General features: G+C 39.0%; 1 protein-coding gene across 1 annotated transcript in view; it reads right to left on the reverse strand.

Moving 5' to 3' along the window:
• The window catches only part of adgrl3.1 (adhesion G protein-coupled receptor L3.1), a 352,576-nt gene that overhangs the window by 116,652 nt on the left and 218,936 nt on the right, over positions 1 to 16,988 (reverse strand). Inside the window, exon 6 of the mRNA XM_041259581.1 lies at positions 12,525 to 13,325. Within this exon, the coding sequence (XP_041115515.1) occupies positions 12,525 to 13,325 (801 nt within the window). The remainder of the gene's footprint in view (positions 1 to 12,524; positions 13,326 to 16,988) is intronic.

Consider the following 16,988-nt stretch of genomic DNA (forward strand, 5'->3'; position numbering starts at 1 on the left):
AATGAAGTAAATGGTATATCCTTCTAGTGACTCATATACAAAAGGCATAATCAAGAACGGTAGCACATTTTCAGAAAAATAGCAATTTTGCTTTGTTTATTTTAATTTCCCTCAAAGCAAATATTTTCTACTGTACAGTTTGCGGTTTTATTTTTATAGGACATAAAAAATAAATTGTTTACACTTTCCATGTCTCTAGATGCTCGGAGTTTAGAAGCCCTCTAGTCCTATCCCAACACTGCATTGCAAATTATTGTTCATCTTTTTCAGTTTCAGTTTGCAAATAAGGAATCAGTCTTGTAATAGTCTGGTCTAGCTCTATTACAGGACATTGGAGACAAAACGTCAAACAGGAAGTGTCTGCTGTCAGCAAGTAAAACACTACGTTGTCAAATAATTAAAGGACACAGGAAATGTGCTCTCTGTGATAAAACATCTTGGTGGGAGTGCAAGGCACAATGTGGTTACAATATACAGCACTCAAGTTGGGACCCTGAAGAGCATGTGTTTGTCTAACTAACGTGCTGAGGAGGATAAAAAAGGTACAGTACCTACATAAGATTTTAACTGTACGCTACATTAACAGCAGACTTCCATATGTCAACTTAACAATGATTCACATAAATTATATATATATATATATATATATATATATATATATATATATATATATATATATACAGTGCCTTGCAAAAGTATTCAGACCCCTGACCAATTCTCTCATATTACTGAATTACAAATGGTACATTGAAATTTCGTTCTGTTCGATATTTTTTTAAAAAACACTTAAACTCAAAATCAATTATTGTAAGGTGACATTGGTTTTATGTTGGGAAATATTTTTAAGAAAAATTAAAAACTGAAATATCTTGCTTGCATAAGTATTCAACCCCTGTGCTGTGGAAGATCCCAGTTTGCACCGATGAAACAAATTGCCCTAACGAGGACACAATTACCTTACCATTGGCCTCCACCTGTGAACCATTAAAGTTGCTGTCACATTTTCTGGATAAAAACCCCACTGTTGAAGGATCATGGTAAGGCTGTGAATCTGAAGGAAAATGAAGACCAAAGAGCATTCTACAGAAGTCAGAGATAAAGTAATACAAATGCATAGATTAGGGAAGGGGTACAAAATAATATCCAAGTGTTTGGATATCCCAGTGAGCACAGTTGGATCAATAATCAGGAAGTGGAAGCTGCATCACACCACCCAGGCACTGCCAAGAAAAGGCCGTCCCTCAAAACTCAGCGCTTAAATAAGAAGCAGACTTGTAAGAGAAGCCACAGAGAGGCCAACAATCACTTTGAAGGAGCTACAGAGTTCAGTGGCTGGGAGTGGAGTAATGGCGCACCAGTCAACCATATCAAGAGCTCTGCATAACACTGGCCTGTATGGGAGGGTGGCAAGAAAGAAGCCGTTACTCAAAAAGTACCACCTGAAAGCATGTCTAGAGTTTGCCAGAAAGCATGAGAATGACCCAGCTGCGATGTGGGAAAAGGTTTTGTGGTCAGATGAGACCGATAGAGCTTTTTAGCCAAAACTCAAAGCCCTATGCATGGCGCAAACTTAACAGTGCCCATGCCTCAAGACACACCATCCCTATAGTGAAGTATGGTGGTGGCAGCATCATTCTGTAGGGATGCTTCTCATCAGCAGAGACTGGGCATCTTGTTACAATTGAGGAAGAATGGATGGAGCAAAATACAGGAAAATACTGCAAGAGAATCTGCTTCAGTCTGCTAAAAAACTGAAGCTTGGGAGGAAATTCACCTTTCAGCAGGACAATGATCCCAAGCACAAGGCCATAGCAACATTGGAGTGGCTCAAGAACAAAAAGGTGAATGTCCTACAGTGGCCCAGTCAAAGTCTTGATTTCAATCCCATTGAGAATCTGTGGAACTATTTGAAAATTGCAGTCCACAAGTGTCGTCCAACTAACCTGAACAACCTGGACCAAATCTGCCAAGAAGAATGGGCCAAAATCACTCCGACACTGTGTGCAAAGCTGGTACGTACTTACCCCAAAAGACTTAAAGGTGTTATTGCAGCGAAAGGTGGCTCTACCAAATATTAATGTGTGGGGATTGAATACTTATGCAAGCAAGATATTTCAGTTTTTTATTTTTCTTAAAAATATTTCCCAACTAAAACCAATGTCACCTTACAATAATTGATTGTGAGTTTCAGTGTTTTAAAATATCAAACAGAACGAAATTTCAACGTATTGTGCCATTTGTAATTTGGTAATATGAGAGAATTGGTCAGAGGTCTGAATACTTTTGCAAGCCACTGTATATATATATATATATATATATATATATATATATATATATATATATATATATATATATATATATATATATATAGAATATTGTAGGTTCTATTCAAAATAAAAACATGTATTAGTCAAAATTAAGTCTATGTTGCTAAGTGAACAGGCTTATAACTTCTTTTTTTTTGTGATCTTACCTTTCAAACGCCATTGGGATATTTATTTAGGAAAACCACATAACTTTCAAACACGCAGAGTAATTTTAATTTGAAAACCTCAACCTGTCAAAATGACTTCCGTGGCTAGTTGGTATACATGAATAAAATATTGAAATAACCCCTGGTCTTGAGGCTCAAAACAGGAGACAGATTCAGCACTAAGAAAAGTACTTTATTAATTAAACAGGGTTTTTGTTTGGGTCAGGACCACACCACAAAAACAATAAATCCTTCCTTCTTTGCGCTCGCTCTGTTCCACACACACACACACACGCACACGTGCACACACAATCACACACGCACACAGGCACACAGGCACACAAGCACACACGCACACAGGCACACAAGCTCCGGCTCTATCAGTCCCCTCACACACAGAGACCACCACTCCAATCAAAATTACGTGTGAAATATTTAAAAGTTAAATAAACAAATCTTAAAACTCGTGCCCTCGCGTCCCCTGCCCTGCATATGTACTTTGAATGTCCCTGGTTGCTTCTTTCGTGCTTAAAGTATGTACAGTTATCAAAACAGCAAGGTGAATTGCAATCAAAATTTAAATAAACAACTACAGCCGCGACCCTTCCAGGACAAGAGTGAAATTATGAAAAATAGGAGTATGAGAACCATTCGGACTGGAGTTTAATATGCTTTTCCACTAAGCACCAAATTGTATTTAAATGAGAGATTATAGGGCCAAAACAAAGTTTACATCACTTGAGAAGAACAGCAGAGTAAAGTAAGTCTTGGAGTCTAAGACCCCGTTCACACTTGCGGTTTAGGCCGGCCCAGTGCCGCCTTATCTCATGTGTGAACGCTTGAAAAGTGAAAAGGCGGCCCTGGGCCGGGTAAAATGTAACCAGCTTTTTGATGCAGCCTAAAGTAGGCAATGCCGCCTCAGGGCCGGACTATCTGTATATGTGAACCCAACGCAGGCCCTGGGCTGGCCTTAACGCATAAATGCGCTGACGTAGCTCAAACCACTTCCCTACTAGGTTGAGTGTAGTAGATCAGACAATGTCAGTTTTAAGAGGTAGCAGCTGGGACGACGCAGAAATTAACCCTTAGTGGTCCATTTATTCAGCGCTTGTCAGGCACGTCAGGTCCAATTTATTTTCACACGCTCTGTTAATTTTGCAATGCTGTTTTAAAAAAAAAAAATTCAGAGTAAAACAGGTTTAAAAGGTACTGAATCGCAAAAGGTCTTGCATCTCCAACCAAGCCCCACCCCTCGTTCACTGTATTTTTCACAGTGATATTCTTTGAGCTCTGGATGCAGAAGCAGCTATCTCCTTTATGTCCATGTTACCTCTGAGGTGCAAGGGGCTATTAGATACGCTCCTTTTGAGTGGAGGTCAGAGAAAAACCTGCAAGTTTGTCCGAGAACCCTCGGAAATACCGAGCAGCAGGCCAGAGATAAACCCACCACTGATCTTGGATTCTATGGGACCTACGGCGATCCCCAGCATGGAAAATAGCAATGGGAAATGCACTGAATGCACTGAAGTACAGTAGCAAAAGTGTTGCTAAAAATAAGACTGCCATATTTAAGTCTGCAAATTTCCCAGCTCAATCTCTTATGTTGACTTCCGGGAATGCGGTGTTTACATAACTGTTTACATTCCCAACAAGCACTTCACCGCAATTTAGGCTTCCTTTTCAGCCACATATGTGAACGCACTTAGGCCCCCTAAAACCTCAACTGTGAAAGGAAATTTTGAGGCGGCCCAGAGACAGCCCAAGGTCGGCTCAGTAAGTGTGAACGGGGTCTATGTGGATATACTAGGTTTTCCTCTAACCGTCCCATGAAACAGGAGCATTAGGATCAAGCCAAACAGTAAGTGGGTGAAGCACAAACGACCAAAAATAGTACTTCAAGTTTGGTAAAGACAAACCCCCAACGGATTTCTCAAGCTGCAAAGCGGACCACTTGAGACACGGACGCTTCAACCTCCATATGAATTTAGAAATCATAGAGTGCAATTTAGTCCAATATCCAGTAGGGGGAGCGAGAGGCAGCATAGAGCTAAAGAAATGAATGTGTGGGAGTACATTCATTTTTATTATGGAGATGCATGCTTGAAGTGAGATAGGGAGATGCAGCAATCTATTTAAATCATATTCCACTTGTTTAAATATTTTATTAAAATTAGTTAGTGCGGTGGACTGCAAGGAGGGGAGAATGCCTACCCCAAGATATTTAACCACCGGAATGTCTAAAGTACAACTATATCCTTCACTGCAGCATTCAAGGGCATTAGAGCGGACTTGCACCAATTCATTTTGTATCCCGAAAATTAACTGAAATCATCAAAAATAGACAAATGGTCTATTATTATTAATTAGCATTATTAACAAATATCAATCGCCATAAAATGAAATATGGTGTTGTATATTATTGAGAGTGATAGGGATGAGTGGTAGATTGACAGATAGCCTGAGGTAATGGTTCAAGTGACAGGGCAAACAGGGGGACAGCATGCAGCCCTGACGAGTACCCCTAGATATAACGAACTAGGGTGAGCACTTATTACCTGTGAACACCATTGCAGTGGGACTGGCATATAGAGTTTTAACCATATTAATAAACTCAGTACCTAGACCCATATAGTCTAGAGTTGACCAGAGGTATTCCCATTCGAGACGATCGAAAGCCTTTTCAGCAACTAAAGAAAGAGCAGCACATGGGGTGTCAACATCCATGGCCATGTGAATAATATGAAGAATGTGGTGAACATTATCAGAGGCTAGATGAGTCTTGATGAAGCCTGTTTGATCATGATGAATTAGTTTAGTCATGTGGGCTTCCAGGCAGCACGATAACACCTTGGCATAAAGCTTAACATCTGCATTTATCAAAGAGAGGTTGGGAACTTGCACATATGGTGGGATCTTTATCTTTCTTAAGTAACAAGGAAATGATAGCTGAAATAACATTTCTGCGGAAAGAGCCCTTGTCAAAACAGTATTACCATTTTCAATAATAATGGTCCCAATTGATTCCAAAAAGTAAGAAAACACTCAGGTGGGATACTATGAAACCCTGGGGATTTGCCTCTGCTCATATCATGTAAAGCCTCCTTTTAATCCTTTTAATCTCCATCCAAGGAGACTGGAGCACTGAGTGCAGCTGACTCATCGGCTGAAAGGCATGGCAAATTAAGTTTTTGAAGGAATTGTTTACAATTATCTTCATAAAAAAGAACATCAGAGCTGTAAAGCTTAGAATAAAAGGAGCGAAATTCAGAGTTTATTTGAATGGGGTCAGGCGATCTATCTCCCTGTGTGGTCTTAATTGACGAAATGTCTGCGAAGCGTTCGTTACGACTGAGTCTCATAGAGGAGGTGACTAGCTCTGCTACCGTTAAAGAAGTAATGTTGTCTAGACCATGGATAAGAAACTATGTGCGTTGTACATAAGAGATTAAGTTATTTTTTGGTAATATCTACTTCCAGCTGAGAGGCCTCAGAGAACGAGTTTGTAATGTGTGTTCCAAGATGGCTAGTTTAGTTTCAGTTCTTTGATTTCACTGAGCCTTAATTTGTTGAGATGAGAGGCGAACAAAGTGGCAGTGTCTTTAATAAAACCCTTAACTGCCTCCACAAGATGCAGGGATCATCTACTGAACCAAGGTTGAAGCCGAGAAACTCATCTAGTTTGGAACGTAGTGTTGTTTGGAATAATTCGTGTGGTATTAGTGTGGTACTGAAACGTCACCGTGGGGCTCAGGTATGAATTTCAATAGGGACAAACCTGCAGTAATTGACGTGATGATCTGAAAGCGACATAGGGAATATTTTCACACTGTGTACTTCAGAGAAAGGATTTTGATGCAAAAATGAAGTCAATAGAGAAGGATTTATGTCTGGCCGAGAATGAATTCTCTCATTGAGGGATTAAACACACACCAGACACAAGTAGGATTTTTTACTGCGTTCATGTCAGCACCAAGAATCAATAAAAAATCTGACAGGTCTAACAATATTTTGGTCAATAAATGAAAGAATTCCAGATCAAATACTGTTGGGGCGTCCACCGATACAAAGGTGACTTTTTTACCTGAAATAATAGTTTTAAAGACAGGCCACTCTCCCATCTCGATCTCCCTCTGTACCCAGAACAGTAATCTGGGCAATGCGGCGTAATACAATCAGACCACCTTTCGTTTTGTTTTCTGCAGAGGAGGAAGCAGCCACATAGTAGTATTTACCGGCTAGTCTAGGTATGTCTTGTTGTTTAAGATGAGATCCCTGAATCATGGCAACATCTATTTTCGTATGTAGTAAATCTAGGCAGGCACACGCTTATTAGTGAAATTTAAACCTTTCACATTCCAACGTAATATCGAAAGATTAGTCATGGGAATCAAAAATAAATTCCAGAGTCATAAACATGTAAGCATGACATGTCGAAAATGGTACAGGAGACATTAGTGCAACCCTCCCCATAGCCAAATAACAGACTTGAAATTCCCACATCGAAAAAAATAACAAAGTAAACATGCCTGGTAGATACCCTAACATGGCAATCAGCCGAAGCTTAAAACAACTAAGCCTCATAGAATACGCCATAAATAGAACCCACTTAACTTTGGTTGGAATGTAACCAAGATGTAAGCACTAACACACTTAAACACCTATGTAGTAACAAATAAACTGAAAGTCAGTAAGTACTTATAGATCCTATCGGTAACATTAAAAACAGATGTGTGTGTGTGTGTGTGTGTGTGTGTGTGTGTATATACACACACACACACACACACATCTTTTATCTGAATGTTATATAATATTATCTAGCGATATATATATATATATATATATATATATATATATATATATATATATATATAAGGTATAAACCACTTTGGGCCGTTGTGAAACCCGGCACACCGTGGTTTATACCGCTTATAACACAGCTACCTGTCATTTGTGGGCAGAAAAATAATAACAAATAATTAAAACACATTTAAATTAAGACAAAACCAGAAATTATTTAATTAATTTAATTAATTGTTCACTTATTAAAAATAAATTGCACATTTTCATTTATTTATGAATCATGAATTTCTGCACCAAAGTGCCATCTCACTAGAAACTAGATGGATGAGCACAAACTGGATGATGGGCGGAGTTTCAACTTACACTAAGGAAGTAAGGAGAGCAGCTGCGATAGAGACTGAAGTCGGATCTTGAAGTGAGCTTGTTAAATCATTATATGCAAGCATTTACTATAAAGTTTACACATATTCTAGTACGTTTTAATTCTTTTAGATCCCAAAATTTGCCAGACACCCTTGTGTCCAAGTCGTGCCAGATTAAGTTAATGATCGAACCAGACTTTAAGCATCAATCTGACCGGTGTCAGGAGACAGTACCTCAGTTTCCCGCAGATGTTTAAAATCCAAGCCAGTAATTCGGGGGGGTCTTGCCTGGCCTTGTCGTTACCTGCTTTTCTAAGAGTTTTCCTGACTGACATGAATACATTACTGTTGGTTTTAAACTCGCTGTCAGCAGAGATGTTAAAACTTCTACTGTTAAAATATGTGTTTAATCTAGCTCAGCATTATAAAACTGGAGACTGAATACTGGTCCTTAGTTTAACTTCTTGCACTGGCATAAAATTCCCTTATGTTGTTGAGATTTTTGGGGATTTATTTCCATAAAATGAATGTCCATATTTTTTTTTCTTTAAACATTAACCAGCCCATGTTGTAGTTTTTTTTTTTTGTGTGGTTTTCTTCAATGTTTATTTTCTTCTATTTCATTTAGTGTCTGTTCTTGCTGGTGCACTTATTTTATTTATTTATTTTTTCAGATGGATTGCTGTCTTCACACAGAAAGTTGGTGTTGTACCAGTTATGTGGATTTTCATCCACATGAAATGTCACTCATTTTTGGCAGTGGCTTTGTAACTAATAACAAATAAAATTGCAGTTTGTCATGCAATTTAGAATGCAGTGGTACGTAATGATTTATTTAGTGTGAAGCAGCTCATTAGTGTGCAAGCCATGGTATACGATATATATATGCACGGTCATGAGATGCTGTTTAACCAATTTTTTGAGAGAAAATTTATTAAAAATAAAAACTGAAATAACAGTTGGATTACTCCCCTAGTAATAGCAATTCTAAATTAGCTCAGGTATAACCAATCACCTTCAAAAACACCAAGTGGCATCCACCTGTGTTAAACTGTAGCGGTTAACATGATTTCAGGATAAATTCAGCAGTTCCTGTAGGTTCCCTCTGCTGGGTCGTGCATTTCCAAGCAAAGACTCAACCATGAGCACCAAGGCACTTTCAAAAGAACTCCGCTTGATTTTTTTGAGGATGCAACATCGATAATGGATAATTGCAAAGCATATGACATGGTTTATTTAGATTTCCAGAAAGCTTTTGACAAAGTCCCGCACAAAAGATTAATTCTCAAACTGAACGCAGTTGGGATTCAAGGAAACACATGTACATGGATTAGGGAGTGGTTAACATGTAGAAAACAGAAAGTACTTATTAGAGGAAAAACCTCAGAATGGAGTGTGGTAACCAGTGGTGTACCACAGGGATCAGTATTAGGTCCTCTGCTATTCCTAATCTACATTAATGATTTAGATTCTGGTATAGTAAGCAAACTTGTTAAATTTGCAGACGACACAAAAGTAGGAGGAGTGGCAAACACTGTTGCAGCAGCAAAGGTCATTCAAAATGATCTAGACAAGATTCAGAACTGGGCAGACACATGGCAAATGATATTTAAGAGAAAAGTGTAAGGTACTGCACGCAGGAAATAAAAATGTACATTGTCCGGGCTTAAAAGGCATGTCATATGCAGACAGGCTAAAAGAATTGAATCTGTTCAGTCTTGAACAAAGAAGACTACGTGGCGACCTAATTCAAGCATTCAAAATTTAAAAGGTATTGACTTTTTCAGCCTGAAAAAACAAACAAGGACCAGGGGTCACAAATGGAGATTAGACAAAGGGGCATTCAGAACAGAAAATAGGAGGCACTTTTTTACACAGAGAATTGTGAGGGTCTGGAATCAACTCCCCAGTAATGATGTTGAAGCTGACACCCTGGGATCCTTCAAGAAGCTGTTTGATGAGATTTTGGGATCAATAAGCTACTAACAACCAAACGAGCAAGATGGGCCGATAGGCCTCCTCTCGTTTGTAAACTTTCTTATGTTCTTATGTTCAGGGATCAGGGGATGGGTATAAAAAAATATCAAAGGCCTTAAATATCCCTTGGAGCATGGTCAAGACGATTATTAAGAAGTGGAAGGTGTATGGCACCACCAGGACCCTGCCTAGATCAGGCCATCCCTCCAAACTGGATGACCAAGTAAGAAGGAAAATGATCAGAGAGGCTACCAAGAGGCCAATGGTAGCTTTGCAAGAGCTACAGGCTTTTATGGCCTAGACTGGTCAAAGTGTGCATGTGACAACAATATCCCAAGCACTCTACAAATCTGGCCTGTATGGTAGGGTGGCAAGAAGGAAGCCATTACTCAAGAAAGCCCACCTTGAATCCCATTTTAAGTATGCAAAAAAACACTCAGGAGTTTCTGTACCATGTGGCAAAAAGTTTTGTGGTCTGACGAAACTAAAATGGAAAGTTTTGGCCTAAATGCAAAGCGTTATGTCTGGTGCAAACCCAACATAGCGCATCACCCAAAGAACACCATCCCTACTGTGAAGCATGGTGGTGGCAGCATCATGTTATGGGGATGTTTCTCATCAGAAGTACAAAGAAGTCCTTGAGGAAAACCTGCTGCCCGTTGCAAGAAAGCTGAAACTGGTCCAAAACTACACTGGAGTGGCTAAGGAACAAAAAGGGTAAATGTCCTTGAGGGGTCAAGTCAGAGCCCCGACCTAAATCCAATCGAAAATGTGTGGCAAGGAACGTGACCGAGCTTGAACAGTTTTGTAAAGAAGAATGGTCAAATATTGTCAAATCTAGGTGTGCAAAGTTGGTAGAGCCCTATCCCAACAGACTCACAGCTGTAATTGCTGCCAAAGGTCATTCCACCACTCAGTGGGGTGGAGACTTATCCAATTATGATCTTTTAGTTCTGTATTTCTAATACATAATATTTTCTCGGTAAAAACTTTTTTCCCCTTAACAGTGTGGAGTATGGTGTGTAAATAAGTGGGAAAAAGTCACCATTTAAATGCATGAAACTCTCAGGCACTGACACAACAAAATATGAAAAAAGTTCAAGGGGGTGTAGACTTTCTATAGGCACTGCATACATACAATTTTGTTTCTGGCATACTTGATAACAGTGCTCATTACATGTTCTAATTCTGCAGCTTTTCCACATAATGTCTCTTGATGCAGCGTCCATTGTAAGAAAATGGGTACTTCTGCATTTCTTTCTTTAAAATTTTTTCCAGCACTGCTGCAGTGCTAACCCATCCACTCTTTGCTCAGTCATGGTGTACCCTCTGTTGTAATCCCATCAGTTTGTTTCTTCCAAGGTAGTAGGTCTACACTTTCCATGGCTTCTTGAAGTTAGTCCTTTCTTTTCATTGAGACTCCATAGCTTCTTTAATTTCCAGTAAACTCAAAATACGTTACTTTATACAGCGTATCATAGTGTCGTTGTATGGTATAATCTTTCATAACTGCAACCGTTACATTGCAAATGAAACATGTTGCCTTGTCGTCAAAAAAAATAAATGAAAAAATAATCTGGCTAACTGGCTAAAAATAATCTGTGTTCCGTCTCCATCTTTCACTTCCTTGACTCCAAGTACTTTTTGTTACTGATTTTAAATTTGACACAAAGTAAAATAGTTTAAACAAGCCTTCGCTTCCCTGCGCTAATCAAAATTATGTTTGCTGTGTGTGTGAGGAAACTGACCCTGATATTGCTTTTGATATCACCGTGGTCACGAGTAAGTCTCTGGCATTATTGTGCACATAAAAATATCGCTCACTATACATGTAGCATACACGTAAATTAATGTGTTCTCTGTTAGTGAATGGTGCACTAAGTTTTTATTTATCGTGCCTGTTAAGATCACTACTTTACGTGCGTGCTAACTCCAAATGCCCTTTTGTAAATGAGGCCCTATAGCTACCAGAATATACATTTGCTATTAAAAATGTAAATTCTTAATTAATGTTCAACGAAAAATCTTTTTTTTTTTTTAACCAAAACAAAAATGAACATTAATATAGATTAGTAAATGGAAGTATATTTATACTTTCAACAGCCTTCAATTTCTGGACAAGAGCAAAGAAACACTACAAGTATTATTTCTTTGTTACCTTGACTGTTGGAGTAAACAACAATATTTGGAATATAAAGAAAAACATGAATGGATGATTTTTTCAAAAGGTTCTCTGGGCTACAAAGATTGTTGTGATGCAAATAAATAAATATATGATCTATTCAAGGTGTTACATGAGCCCCCCAGTGGGTAGCATGTAGTATAATCCCATTTAGAAGCATCCCAAAACTTCAACAGCAGTCCCAATGAAAAAAGCTTTTCAAACATTTAATTTTATATAGACCTTTTATGACTGGTAAGCTAAAAGCAATGGATAGTAAAACTATTTTTATGTTTTCATTATATAACATTAAAACAATAACAAGTAATTTTTAAAAAAAGCGCAACAGTATAATATGTAAGTAGAGGACATTTAAAAATGAAACATAATCCGTAGCTTTGGCTGACTGTGGTAATTAAACAAGCCCCCCACCCACACATTTGACTTCTGTGCACACCAGCACCTTTTCCAAACCACTTTAAACACAGCTGCACGGTAACCTCCAGCAGCAGCCTTCCACAAGAACCAACCCCCCCTCCCTCCACAATAAAGATCCAATATTATAGCACAATTCATTATAAACTAATTTTATAGGAGGACACACCTTATGATAAATACTTGCCATACTTTTTTGAGTCACTATAGTAATCTACAAAGACACAACAGAAAGCGCAAAAACCTCTACAAACCAAGGTTCAACTGGCTTGGATTGAACTAAATCTTTTATCTTAAGAAAACAAACAGTACCTACCTGGCCTGTTATCCATTGGTCCGAAATCCAAAGAATACTTCACTACATGGTAGTTGTTCCAAACGTACAGCAAATTGTCTCTTGGATTGTAATCCACAGCTGCTATGTACTGATATGAATTGGGGAAGGGGATGTCAATGTAGCCATCTTTGCTAAGCTCAGTATTGTAGATGTAGTCAATTTTGTTCCCAGTGGCTTCATTGTCATCATCTTCGTAAACCGATTTGATCACATAGAGAATGCCGCAGATCATGAAGGCATTGGAGGCTGACCTCTTGTCATAGGCTGTGTCCCAGGTCCCCTCGATGCGCAGAGTATAAGGGTTCAATTGGCTAATTACTATTTTTCCATTGTTCTGCTCGGTGGCATAGATGACCCACAGCCCGTTTTCATCCACTGCCAGATCAATGTCGGACTTGCCACCCCAGCGATAGGGAGAAGTGTCATGATAGTTGGCACTTGCAATGATGGCCTCCCCACTCTTGATGCGTGTGCGAAGGTCAAATTTCACAATGTTGCGTGTGCGCTCTTTGTTGAAAAACAGTGCCCCATCATATACCACAAATCCTGTTCCGTCCACTCGGTGGGGCAGCTTGTAAGTGGTGGTGGGCCTCCCTGCTATGAAGTCCTCCTTGGAAGAATACTCTGTCAATGTGTCAGTCCTATACGGAGTCCAGGGCATGTAGTAGATCTTATCTGAAGCCTGAAGGGGATCCTTGCACCAAGACCCTGATTGGTGGTCTGATTCAAACAGGTGCTCACTTTGATATACACCTCTTAGCAAACCAGGGCACAGGAAAACTGTAAGTTGAGATGAAAAAAAAAAAAGGTTTTGTATTTTTTTATGTTATACAGTCAGACAGAAACTGCTTAATCCTAGAATTAGTAAGCTGAACTGTTATTTAAGCAATACATACAGTGGCTTGCAAAGTATTGACCCCCCCTTGGCATTTTTCCTATTTTGTTGCCTTACAACCTGGAATTAAAATGGATTTTTATTTGGATTTCATGTAATGGACATACACAAAATAGTCCAAATTGGTGAAGTGAAATGAAAAAAATAACTTGTTTCAAAAAATTCTAAAAAATAAATAACGGAAAAGTGGTGTGTGCATATGTATTCACCCCCTTTGCTATTAAGCCTCTAAATAAGATCTGGTGCAACCAATTACCTTCAGAAGTCACATAATAAGTTAAGTAAAGTCCACCTGTGTGCAATCTAAGTGTCACATGATCTGTCACATGATCTCAGTATATATACACCTGTTCTGAAAGGCCCCAGAGTCTGCAACACCAGTAAGCAAGGGGCACCACCAAGCAAGCGGCACAATGAAGACCAAGGAGCTCTCCAAACAGGTTCAGTTTGAGACTAAAATTGAGCTTTTTGGCCATCAAGGAAAACGCTATGTCTGGCGCAAACCCAATACCTCTCACCCCCTCATTTAGAAGTGAGTAGTTTTTCGAGATTTACAATTATACTGTAAATACAGTATAATTGTAAATCTCGAAAAACTACTCACTTCTAAATCTTTTGTAGTCATCTTTGTATTACTTTAGTATAAATACATGTTAACTTGGATTCATATGTTGTTTTTTTCTGACTTTATGTGAACGAAAAGACACACATTTGCCCATTTTCCCATTGGAAATAGTGATATTTTGAAATATCACTGTCCTGGTCACAAAAGCAAAGTTTGTGGGGAATAATAGCCATTTTCTATACTTTTGAGGCATAAGCAATTAGGAAATAACACTTACTACCCAGGAACAAAAATTGTGTTACATAGTGTAATTCACACGTGCAACAACAACCACTTTGACGCAAAGAAGACATACACTAGCGATGTCCCGGTGGACAAGAACATTAAAACATCAAAGGACTTGGAGTTTAAAGAGGCAAGATACACAAATGATTTCATGAAAGCAGCGAATCAGCAGATTGAAAAAGACTATAAAAATCTAAGCGGAATTGACCATTTTGCGCTCCACATTGAATGCTAAACAAGGTGCTGTCACTCTGTTAAGCAAAGCTGCAACTCCAGGACTCTGCCTAAAAACAGAACCAAGATGGGACTTGAAACGGACCCAAGACGAGGAAGCAAACTGTAAGCGAGTCAACTACCACAAGCAACGAGACTGAGGCCTGGCGAGAAGACTGCCATAAAACTTATAGCAACTGTTATCAGACAAACCAGTCTGGGTCTGCCATACACCTAAAACCACAGTATCCAAAAGAAACTGAGCCCTGCTACCTGCGTAAAGATTCAGCGAAGAGGACAGAGCGGACAGGCGCTGTTGTGAATCCTATACCGAGGACTGGAGGCTTTGTTGCAGCTGTTTGTTGATTCTATTGAGAATTGAAAGCTTTGTTGCCGAGTTGATCTAAAAGTGTGATTGAAGACTTTCTTGCTGAGAGGAGAGTTTGTACTGGACACTTCAACAGATTGAGTTTCCAAACCAGTGGACCAAAAGTTTAAGTGTCAAACAACCGTTGAGTATAATTTCAGTTGCATTTTCCTTTCATGGAACTAAACTAATTAATTGTAACACATTCACATAGAATTGAACTGTTAATTATTTAGTTTGTACACCCTGCGTGTGAAACAATGTTTAATGAAACTTGATGAAGTAACTAAAAGTAATGTACCTCATATTGTTTATTGAAGAATTTCTTTAAAAGTAAACTTGCCATATACTTAATCTATATACCATAAGCTTAATCTGATATATTCTAAGATTGTCCGCATCCTCTCAGTTGAGACTATGCTTGGATGTGGGTATGTGTGTGTGTGCAAGCTACATCACAGCCTGCTTGCTTGCTTGCTGTTCAAACTGCTACTTGTGTATGAGGAGACAGGCGGTGTCATATTTCAATTCCCTGCTAGTCAAGCATGAATGTAGTGAGAGCTTTGGAATTGTGTTTTGTGCTTAGAGACTAAAAGATTTACTTTCTGACTTTTCTGATTTCTGTTTATTATTTGTGAACTTAATAAAATGCTACTATTGACTAACCATTTCTTGTGTCTGCTCGTGAATGTGTGTTCATAGTAACTCCTCGATCTTTACAGCACCTCAATTTAAATATTGTTATTAAGAGAACTAATCAACCCGGATCTTAAATTATCAGTTATTGAATTGTTCTTACAAAGTTGCAGTCGTTAAACTGAACACTCTTATGAGGAGGAGGTAAATGTCAGCAAAATTTGCAAAGAAAATATACAAAATGAAATTTGCTGTATGAATAAGTACTCAGCCCTTTAAGTCAGGACTTGGTAGAAGCACTTTTGGCAGCAATTACTGCTATGAATCTGTTTGGATAGGTCTCTACTACCATTGCACAGAAGGATAGTGAAATTTTTGCACATTTTTCACGGGAAAATTGCTCCAGGTTTTTTGGGGATCTTCGATGGACTGCAATCTTCAAGTCTTGCCTTACATTTTCGATTGGATTCAAGACTTTGACGGGGCCACTCAAGAACATTAATTCTCTTCTTGTTCAACCACTCCAGTGTGGCTTTGGCTTTTGTTTCGTGTCATTGTCCTGCTGAAATGTGAATTTCCTCAAGGATTTGCCTGTACTTTGCACCATCCATTCTCCCCTCTATCCTGACAAGCTTCAGTCCCTGCTGAAGAGAAACATCCCCATAACATGATGCTGCCACCACCATGCTTGACAGTTGGGTTGGTGTTGACTGGGTTACATGCAGTGTTGGGCTTGCACCAGATGTAACGCTTGAAATTTAGACCAAAAAGTTACATTTTTGTCTCGTCTGATAACAAAACCTTCTTCCACATGTCTGCAGTAGCAACTACATGCTATTTGCAAACTCTACATGCTTTAAGATGAGGCTTTTTGAGTAATGGCTTATTTCTTGCCACCCGTCCATACAGGCCAGCTTTGTGCAGGGACTGGCTTATTGTTGGTGTGTTAACACTGACTCCCATCTCAGACACATAACTTTGTAGATCTCTCAAGATCATTGTTGGCTTCAGAGTGACATCCTGAACCAGTTTCCTGCTTGCCCGGCTGCTCAGTTTGAGAGAGCGACCTTATCTGTGTAGTGTCTGGGTTGTATGATGCATCTTCCACTTCTTAGTGATGGACTTCACTGTGGTGAGAGGGATAATCAGTGCCTTTGAAATTTTCTTGTACCCTTCTCCTGCTCTATGCCTCTCTACCACTTTATCCCTGACTTGTTTCGAAAGCTCCTTAGTCTTGATGGTTGCTTTGTTGGATCGCTATGTGAGTTGCAGCTTGAAAGTCTTTATATACCTGAGGGAGATTATCTACAAGTTAAACCAGTTTGAGTAAACACAGGCTGAAACCATATCACTAATTTTGTGACCTTTCAAACTAATCATTTGCACCTGATCTGATTTAGGGCTCCTGTAGCAAAGGGGTTGAATACTTATGCAAATCTTACTTATATTCTACTGTATTTTTTTTACTTTATGAGTGTGGAG

This window comes from Polyodon spathula, chromosome 1 (genome assembly GCF_017654505.1).
Source record: "Polyodon spathula isolate WHYD16114869_AA chromosome 1, ASM1765450v1, whole genome shotgun sequence".
Classification (NCBI taxonomy): domain Eukaryota; kingdom Metazoa; phylum Chordata; class Actinopteri; order Acipenseriformes; family Polyodontidae; genus Polyodon; species Polyodon spathula.